This window comes from Miscanthus floridulus, chromosome 8, assembly GCF_019320115.1.
Source record: "Miscanthus floridulus cultivar M001 chromosome 8, ASM1932011v1, whole genome shotgun sequence".
Taxonomy (NCBI): Eukaryota; Viridiplantae; Streptophyta; class Magnoliopsida; order Poales; family Poaceae; genus Miscanthus; species Miscanthus floridulus.
This window is the reverse complement of record NC_089587.1, coordinates 154,731,704-154,742,112: the sequence shown is the minus strand read 5'-3', so window position 1 is coordinate 154,742,112 and position 10,409 is coordinate 154,731,704. Positions and strand designations below refer to the sequence as shown.

Below are 10,409 nucleotides of genomic sequence, written 5' to 3'. Positions count from 1 at the left end.
CATGACATTGAGTACTAGACTGATGGCTTCTGAGGTAATTAATATCTTTCTCCAAAGGAATATTTGTTCACCGCGTGTTTAGTTCCGCGAATTTGGGAATTTGGGTTACTGTAGTATTTTCGTTTTTATTTGGTAAATAGTGTTTAATCATGGATTAATTAGGCTCAAAACGTTCGTCTCGCAATTTCCAACCAAACTGTGTAATTAGTTTTTTTTCCGTCTATATTTAATGTTCTATGCACATATCGCAAGATTTGATGTGATAGCTACTGTAGCACTTTTTAGAAATTTGAGGTGGGAACTAAACACGCGCTCATAAACTTATTCAGATAAATGTACTTGTGATCCTAGTGGCTAGACATTCCACCTGGCATATAAATGCAGAGATGCAATTAAGAAACCAGCATTGCAAGATCGTGTATTACAAAACGACTGAAACGATGTGAAAAAGGAGGCCTCGAATAGATGCTGCATTCTTGTTTTCAGCTTCATATATTACACAGCTAGCGATACGGCCGGTGAGAGCAACATCACACCCAAGGGGTGTGTGTGTGTATATATATATATATATATATATATATATATATATATATATATGTTATTCTGTAGCCACCTCAATTTCTGATAATTTTATATACTAATTTACGATAATGTCAATATGTAGATAGTTGGGTTCCTATAGCACATGGGGATATTTACCATAACATTATAGTAAACCACTTAGTAAGGAGTTACTATAATCTCGTAAATTAACATAATAATTATCGTAACTCAAAGTGGCTACAGAATAAGTTATTTTATAGCCAACTACATGGTAGTAGTTATATATAGGGAGAGTATATTCAATAGTCAGCTACAAAATAAGTTATTCTGTAGCCACTCCCATTTACAATAATTTTATTTACTAATTTATGATAATGTCAATACATATTTACGATAGTTGGGTTACTATAACACATGAGAATATTTACCATAATATTATAGTAAACCACTTAGTAAGGAGTTACTATAATCTCGTAAATTAATATAGTAATTATCGTAACTCAAAGTGTTATTTTGTAGCCAGCTGCCTGGGGAGACAATAGAGCCTGAGTCCTGTGTGTGCGTGGCTGTGGATAGCGAGGGAGTAGACCAGATTAGTCTGGTTCTGAAGCGAGTTAGTGATGCATACGGTAAGTACCGAGTAGGACTGTCACAAGTATAATCGCACGACCGGCTGAATTGTTGGTCTCGCCAGCCTGCAAAAGATCCTTAGAAATAATTATCCGCATACGCATATTCACTAAGCACTAGCTTAACTAATCGCGAAAGCGACATATCAATATTTATATTCGCTAATCACTCGCTCACTCATCCAGCGTCCATAAAATAATCGCGCGTGAAAGCGACGTCACGCTATACTTGCAGAGGCCTCGTGCCTTAAATAGTAAAGTGGTTGAGCTGCTCTCGTGCACTGTTCATAATCCGAATTTAAATAGTAACCATGAATTTAAATAGTGAACGTCGAATTTGAATAGTGCTGTGAATAGTAACTTGAGATCTTAGAATTAGAAATTTGAATCCGAGTCCTCGTTAGAAGGTACCCCGATCCGAGGAGACGATAGAGCCTGAGTCCTGTGTGTGCGTGGCTATGGATAGCAAGGGAGTAGACCAGGTTAGTCTGGTTCTGAAGCGAGTTAGTGATGCATACGGTGAGTACCGAGTATGACTGTCACAAGCATAGTCTCACGACCAGCTGAATTGTTGGTCTCGCCAGCCTGCAAAAGATGCTTAGAAATAATCATCCGCATACGCATATTCACTAAGCACTAGCTTAATTAATCGCGAAAGCGACATATCAATATTTATATTCACTAATCACTCGCTCACTCATCCAGCGTCCATAAAATAATCGTGTGTGAAAGCGACGTCATGCTATACTTGTAGAGGCCTCGTGCCTTGAATAGTAAAGTGGTTGAGCTGGTCTCGTGCACTGTTCATAATCCGAATTTGAATAGTAACCACAAATTTAAATAGTGAACGCCGAATTTGAATAGTGATGTGAATAGTAACTTGAGATCTTAGAATTCAAAATTTGAATCCGAGTCCTCGTTAGAAGGTACCCCCGATCCTAGTGGTATTAGAACCTGGTTATTAAACTTTGAATTTAAGGGATTTAATATAATCTGTTGAAGATTGAAAAGTTATATTATTTAAATTTAGAAGTGAATACAGGAAAGATAGTCACTACTAAAGAGAATATAAATATAAGGTGTAGACTAAATAGCTCTGAAGAACATACTTGGCATACCTCTCATGGACAGATAAATTTAATAGTTGATTTGATACATAACTTTTACATATCTTGGGGAAAGAGGCAAGACGAGCTAGAACTAAAATTTGATAGACTGCAAAAGGAACATAAGCACCTTGAAGAGCAATATTTAGCTACCAATAATAAATTGGAATTAGCTTTACAAATTTTAGAAGAAAGTAAAGTTTCTCTAGGAAGAATTAGCCAGAATAGTGATTATATTAAAAAAGATATAACTTATCTATATAAGAAGATTGATAATATTGTTAAGCATAACAAAGAAATTATGTTGTCATCAGCAGGAATCGTTGAGTCCACTAGATCTTTAAATTCAGAGAGATGGAAGTACTTGAGAGCCTCTCTAGAAGAGACAAGTCACTCCAATTAGTTAATAAAGACATAAGACCTCTAAGTTTTAAAGATAAACTAAAAGGAGGATGTGAGGATATTGAAACCTTAGAAGAAGTAATAGACTTAGAAAGAGATCTTGAAAGATATCAGAAAGATACTTTAAGAAAAATAAGGCCTCAACAAATATATCAAATAGGTTGGTTTGAAAATAAAAATGGATTATATAGAATATCTAGAGAAGTAGAATTAAGCGTATTGACAGAACCAGTTCTGCTAAGAATTGTTAGTAAACAATTTGAGAATGCTTTAAAATATTCAGGGTATAAATATATACATCAGGGAATGTATATCATTGGAATTAAAGGAATGACAAGGAAAAAATTAGGAACTAAGGTTCTAATAACTTTATTAGATAAAAGATGGGATTCAATAAATAAAGCAGCACTAGGATTTCTAGAAGGTGATATGAATGAAAATATGTTGATAACATATATAGCTCCAGACTTAATAATGCCGTTTAAAGAATTTATAGATAAGATGACATTCGGATTTCAAACTAAAGGATATGAAGAATTTAAAGGAACGAATCTTTTAGTAAGCATAGAATTTATAGGAAGGTTAACCAACAGAAGTGGAACTAGATATAAGGTAAATGTGAACAATGTTGTAGAAAGCATGCAATCTAAAGGAATAAAATTTATGAGTCCTCTGAAAATAAGTTCTGAAGAAAGAGCAGGAGAAGAATGGAATATAAGCTCATTAATAGAGCCAAAAATGTTAAAACAACCTAAAGATTACATAAGCTATGAAAATAATAGAGGGTTGACTAGTATTAGGTTTGTAGATTATAAAGAACAAAGTTTAGATGATTTAGAAGCATCTAGTTCAGAGGCAAAACTAGAAGAAAACAGAAGGCATAACATATGTGAATTTATGGAAAAATTAGATATAGATAATGAAATAAAACATTATGAGCAAAAGCTAGGCAAAATTCATGATGAATATAAAACCTCTATGATATGTTGTTGGGCTCCTATAAGAGAAAAAGAGCTCTATTTTAGACGAGAAATATGTAGACTTAATAACATTAAGAAAGATAGGGAATTAAATGCTAAGAAATTTAGCATTCCAATAAAGAAAAATGACTTTGTGTCAAAACAAATAGATAACAGGGTAAGAGAAGTCCAAAAAGAATTAGAACATAGCAAGGATAAGATAAATGACATAGAAGATAATGATATAAGCGAAGATGAGCAATGGGAAATTAATAATAAGTTATTATTAGAAAGCTATGAAGAAGAGGATGATGATACAATTGAGATATGCAGTAACTCAATAACTCTCGTAAACCCCTTAGAAAATAAAGAGTTGTATAAAAATAATGCCATAGAAGCAATGGAAATAGATCCAAGTACTTCAAAAAGAAGACGAGGTCCTGAAATAAAGATAGAAGGAGAAAGTGAGAGACCAACTAGAAACCCAGGAACTTGGCCACCAGAAAAAGAAGAACCTGTATATAGATATATACCTGGACAATATAAGCATATGGGTTCAAAAAGAAGAGAATTTGAAAAGAAGGTGCAATTCTAGAATTATAAAAGTGATGGTGCTATACTAAATTTAGCAGCACATGATCCTATAGATTAGTCAAATATAATTAGCATATGGAAATGATTGATAGTCCAAAAGTATATACAAAATTAGCATAATATTGGAAATAGAGTAGAAGATATGATTACATATTTAGAAACATTTTTAGGAGAATCAGTCAAAGTATTATGGGAACAATGGGTAGAAGCTTTCCCTAACCATTATGCCCAATTAAAAATGGCTGGTAGTAATCCATATAATTTTGCAAATATTATATCAAGCATTGTAATAGGTGAAGATCCTGAATTAGGATTTACTGTATTACAAAATGAAAGATTAAAAGAAATAGAAAAATTGTCACTAACAAGCTGGAAAGAAATAAAGGAATTTTCTCAACACTATTTGTATAATGCTACGACTGCCAAGCAAGGCTATAACCAAGGTGTAGTAGAAAAATATTTTAATAAATTACCAAAGCCTTTAGGTTCTATGATATTAGAAGAATATAAAAAGGAAACTATTGGTAAAGAATATAATATCTCTCAGGCTATAACATTCGTTTTTAAACAGTTAAGAAAAATATGCACCAACATACAAGCAAAAAGATCAATGAAACAATCAGACTATAATTTTTGCAATAAAATAGTTCAAATACCCTTGACATATGGAGAAGAGAGATCTAGAAATAAGAAAGATCCTAAGAATTATAAGAAAGGAAATGTAAAGACAAAGAGATGTTATTTTCTTAGAAAATCAGATAATAGAGCTCCATTCCTCCACAAAAGGAATGTAAGAAGATATAATCCTAGAAAAAATTATGATAGTTCATGTAGATGCTTTATCTGCAACTCGCCAGATCACTTAAGCAAAACATGTTCTAACAAAGACAAGAAAAGGTATTCCAATAAGCAAGAAGAACAAGAAAAGGTTCAAATAATAGATAGTGTGAATGAAAATATTTTAGTCTGTGATGATGATATAATGGACGATGAATCGATATATTCAATTATAGAGATAGATGAAATAGAATATGATGAAGAAAAAGAATCAAGCGATGAAGAGCTAGACTTAATTGATGAGTTAGCAGGATTAAAGATAGAAATGATGGATCAAATAAATTGCGAGCATAAGTGAGATCATAAAAAAGGTGATTCTAATATAAAATGTGTATTTTGCATATATTATCAAGATCCAGCAAAAAGAGCAACATGTAGGCTATGCTTAAGACAAGCTTGTATGTCATGTCTAAAACAACAAAGTGATATGAAAAATGATTCAAAAGCTAAAATACTATATGAGGAAAATAAAGTGCAATCAAAAAAAGAAGTAATGCTAGAGGAAAAAGGAAACACATATTTAAACAATATTCCACAAGAGTTTCTTATTTCTAGATTAAGTTTTAAGACTGAACAAACTTTGTCATACTTTACTCGTGATGTTATAGATATAATTTGGAAGAAATGTGCTGAAAGGCATTACAAAACCTTTCATGATATACAAAAATACTTTATGAAATTATACCAAAGTAAAGAAAGACATTTAGGAATAATTGTGAATGTAAATACTTTTCCTTTACTTCATCTCGATGATAAATTAATTGTTAAGCCTCATCAAAGATTCTTAATACTGAAGGCTGATATAAATTTAAAATATTTCAGAAGTATACAAAGAAATATTGGAGATGATATCTCCTTACAAACTATTATTGATCATGGATTAGTCCATGATATATATGGTACACTTGAAGAAATTTTCCAATTAGAACTTGAAATAGCTATCAAAGAAGCTTGTAAGAAATTAGCATGTATTCAAGGGAAATACAGAATTAAGTTTTGTTCTAATCCACCAAAATTTACACAACCAATAAGACCAGCATGCCATGATATATATATTACAAAGGGATCATACAAATTTCCTATTACATGGACTTCAGACTCATGGCAAAATTATGAAGAGTTGTTCATAAAAGACACGAACCATGATAATTGGAGAATTTTCAGTGAAGCAAAAGAATTAGAAGAAAATACCAAATTTGCTTCTGAATATTATATGATGTATCAAAATAAAATAATAAAAGTATTCTTACGAGAATGCTATGGAAGATATAGTATAATACAGAGAGAAGTTGGTAGGCTAATAAAGCCTAGTTATGGCAAAGAATGTCAATTACGAAAAGAATATCGTGAATTATTGTCCTGGTATGAAATATGACAACCTGAAGAAATAGACAATGAAGATAATATTGAAGAGTCAATTTAGACTCAGTTCAATATCAATATATATATATATATATAAGAGAAATATACTCCCTTTGTTGATAAGGAGTTATCAACAATTTGACCGGGGGAAGAGATAACACATCAGCCATGATTGAATACTACATGCCTATTCTTGATTTGATGTTTGCAACATCAATCATTCGGGCGTGGAAGACCATACCAAAGAATATCTAGAAGGATACTATCCGTGCGCGATGGAGGACAACGCAAAAGGAATATACAGTCACTCTACTGTAGCCAGGACAATTATTCTCCGTCCAGCTATCCAGGCAACAGTACGAAGAGATAATTGAAGACTTCGCCTCGAAGGCTCCTTCAGACGATAAGGATCGCTCCTTCAGATGATAAGCATGAAGGACGCTCCCTCCATGCTGTAAAGCGGGACGCCGGGCGCATTCATTCATCATCGAATGCTCAATCAGGAGACAACCACCGAAGCCTCAGACACTCGCTCTCATCCACCACCCACTCCATAAACTCTCCACCCACTCCACCTTTTGGGAAACCCCAAGCACTTAGCACAAACCTTAGGGATTACCTTACAAGCGCAGGTAGATCACGGGGACCTCCTTTATTCTCTAATTTACAAAGGTGGAGTGATACAGTGGTGACAGATGATTACTACTAATGGTGGATGATTCTCAGAGTGCTTCTGAGATAATGTCTTCATGGTGTATGTGTGGGTGGAGAGTTGGTGGAGTGGGTGGTGGATGAGAGTGAGTGTCTGAGGCTTCGGTGGTTGTCTCCTGTTTGAGCATTCGATGATGAATGAATGCGCCCGGCGTCCCGCTTTATAGCATGGAGGGAGTGTCCTTCATGCTTATCATCTGAAGGAGCGAGCCTTATCGTCTGAAGGAGCCTTCGAGGTGAAGTCTTCAATTATCTCTTCGTACTGTTGCCTAGATAGCTGAATGGAGAATAATTATCCTGGCTACAGTAGAGTGACTGTATATTCCTTTTGCGCTGTCCTCCCTCGCGCACGGATAGTATCCTTATCATCTGAAGGAGCGAGCCTTATCGTCTGAAGGAGCCTTCGAGGCTAAGTCTTCAATTATCCCTTCCTACTGTTGCCTGGACAGCTGGACGGAGAATAATTGTCTTGGCTACAGTAGAGTGACTGTATATTCCTTTTGCGCTGTCCTCCATCGCGCACGGCACGAGAGCAGCTCAACCACTTTACTATTCAAGGCACGAGGCCTCTGCAAGTATAGCGTGACGTCGCTTTCACGCGCGATTATTTTATGGACGCTGGATGAGTGAGCGAGTGATTAGCGAATATAAATATTGATATGTCGCTTTTGCGATTAGTTAAGCTAGTGCTTAGTGAATATGCGTATGCGGATGATTATTTCTAAGGATCTTTTGCAGGCTGACGAGATCAACAATTCAGTCGGTCGTGCGACTATGCTTGTGACAGTCCTACTCGGTACTCATCGTATGCATCACTAACTCGCTTCAGAACCAGACTAACCCGGTCTACTCCCTCGATATCCACAGCCACGCACACACAGAACTCAGGCTCTATCGTCTCCCCAGGCAGTTCCACCCGAAGGGTATATATATATACCAATGGTTTCTTTTTTATATTCTTCAAATATCATAGAACCTAAGGGATCTGGTAATTTATTGAAATATCTTTCAACTATACCTTGATTATAGCCTTGCTTAACAGTCGTAGCATTATACAAATAGTGTTGAGAAAATTCTTTTATTCATTCCCTAAAGTATATATTTATACCCTGAATATATATATATATATATATATATATATATATATATATATATATATATATATATATATATATATATATATATGGACGTTTTGTCATTGAATATATATATGTGTGTGTGTGTGTATATATATATATATATATATATATGGACGTTTTGTCATTGAAAAGTGGGAATGTGGGATAATATAAAGAGAAATGGAAAAGCAAACGATGGCATACACGTACTCCCCCATGGCCATTATATTGCTCAAGTTGTCACACTATATGCCCGGGTCAACACTGCAACCCTACCAATCATATTGTCACCTTCACAAATCATCTAGAATGTGCAGCAAGTACTGGTAGGTTGTAGCTGCTAGCTCATGGGGTCACAGGCAAGCAGCTGATTAGCTACCTTTTTATTTGAACAAACATACATTAAGACTTAAGAGGAAAAAAAGCTTGCCCAGCTAATTGCAGATCAGGTTTGTAGGGTCGTTGGTTGGTTGGTCTTGTTTCGTACGTTCAGCCGTACGGTTAGCGCCGGCGGGCGGCGGTCTCGCGCTGCGCGTTGAAGTAGACGGCGGCGACGGGGAGGCCGAGGTCGTTCTCCTCAGCGAACTGGCGGGTGCTGAAGCAGTCCTTGGACGACGGCGGGTTCACAGCTTGCCGGCGCTTCTGCCGGAACAGCACAAAGATGAACCTGTGGATGCCAATGTTTGGCTTTGGGGTCTCGTAGCTCACCACCTCTCTCCCTGCATGTATATGTGCATGGCAAGCATTAGATGAAGGAGGAAAGGAGTGGCGAGGGGAAGGAGAAGACAAAGAACCGGTGATTGATTTGTACACCATAACCCTTTTTACCCATTTTTCGCCCTTCTGAGGCTCTGTACTCTCCCCACCTCAAAACTAGCAAGAACTAAAGCAACATGTACAAGAAAAAGACTTACCAAAAGAAGCATCAGTAGTCCCAGGAATATCAGTAACAATCCTGCCAGTGCCAGTGTGTGGTCCAACAAAAACACACACCTGATTAGCTACATATATATTATTCTATATAAATGCCTTGAAGAAATAATCTGAACATTCATAAGACCATGCATGCCACACCTAACTCGGCTTTGTAAAATATATGCATGCCCGAATCTCAGTGAGCGCTAGCTAATCATGGCCGAGAGTCAAGCTATACACTATAGTAGCTAGGTGACAACCTCTTATTTAGTCTTCTATGATTACTTATCTAGGAAGATACACTATCTTGCATTGATTAAATTACCAGTGAAGGTGCTCCCTCATGTATGGATCACTAGGTCCTGGAACATCAGGGTCAGTCATCACCAATGTGAAGAAGGACCTGAGGTCGCCCCCTTGGACCTCAACACGCGGCTTGGCGGCGACTGCCGAAGGGAAGAACTCGTGTCCGTTGAAGACCTGCTTGTTGGAGTTGTAGGTGACCACCATCTTCACCGTGGGGGTGAAATGGTCCAGCACCTCACCAATCACTTTCCCCATAATGAGAGGCTCCAACACCCTTGACATGTTCAACAGTACAGTTGAAGCAAATCTCAGCTGAACCTAATAACCTACGATGATCAGCAGTTGGTGTTTTGTGCTTCCTAAACGGTGAGGTGCAGGAGCTTCAGTTTCCTATGTGCGTGTGTGTTGCCAAGAGCCCAGGGCGTGGCCTCTACTTATAGACGTGAAGGGACGAGCCTTATCTATGTGTTTGGCCAGCTATATATTCAGCTGAGTCTGATGGATCATCATCATATATTACACCTTTGAAACGGAAGTTCTTAAAAAGTTCAGGTTGGAGCGTCTCTATCGTCTTGTACGGTGGCTACTATCATCATATATTAACATGTTAGATTGTTATATAGTCCCAGTCATTTTCTTCCAGGTGTGATGTCGACGTGGACTCTGCTGGATTATAGAATAGGGGCACTTGCATGCGGCACACAAGTTCCTTATTATCCAATATATTCCAATTTTTCCACATCTATCTTAAAGATATTTATTCTCTTCAGAAGATTTATGGGCGTTCAGGCCGAAATAACTAAGTGCCTAGAATCCACATTTGGCAAAATAGGGAAAGGCTCTTTATTACATCCATATTATTATAGTTTCTCTGGTGAACACAAATCAACTGATCACGTCCTTTAGAGAACAAGTGAGCACTCTGAA

The 10,409-nt window shown here is 36.4% G+C and overlaps 1 protein-coding gene across 1 annotated transcript; it reads right to left on the bottom strand.

The window, feature by feature from the left end:
• Positions 1-8,428: 8,428 nt before the first annotated feature.
• On the bottom strand, positions 8,429-9,928 carry LOC136473792 (protein SELF-PRUNING-like). The gene is made up of 3 exons (XM_066471427.1): positions 9,502-9,928; positions 9,176-9,216; positions 8,429-8,980 (listed from the first exon to the last, which is right to left on the bottom strand). The coding sequence occupies exons 1-3, from the start codon at positions 9,762-9,764 to the stop codon at positions 8,763-8,765; spliced, it is 522 nt and encodes a 173-aa protein (XP_066327524.1). The 5' UTR covers positions 9,765-9,928; the 3' UTR covers positions 8,429-8,762.
• Positions 9,929-10,409: the final 481 nt, after the last annotated feature.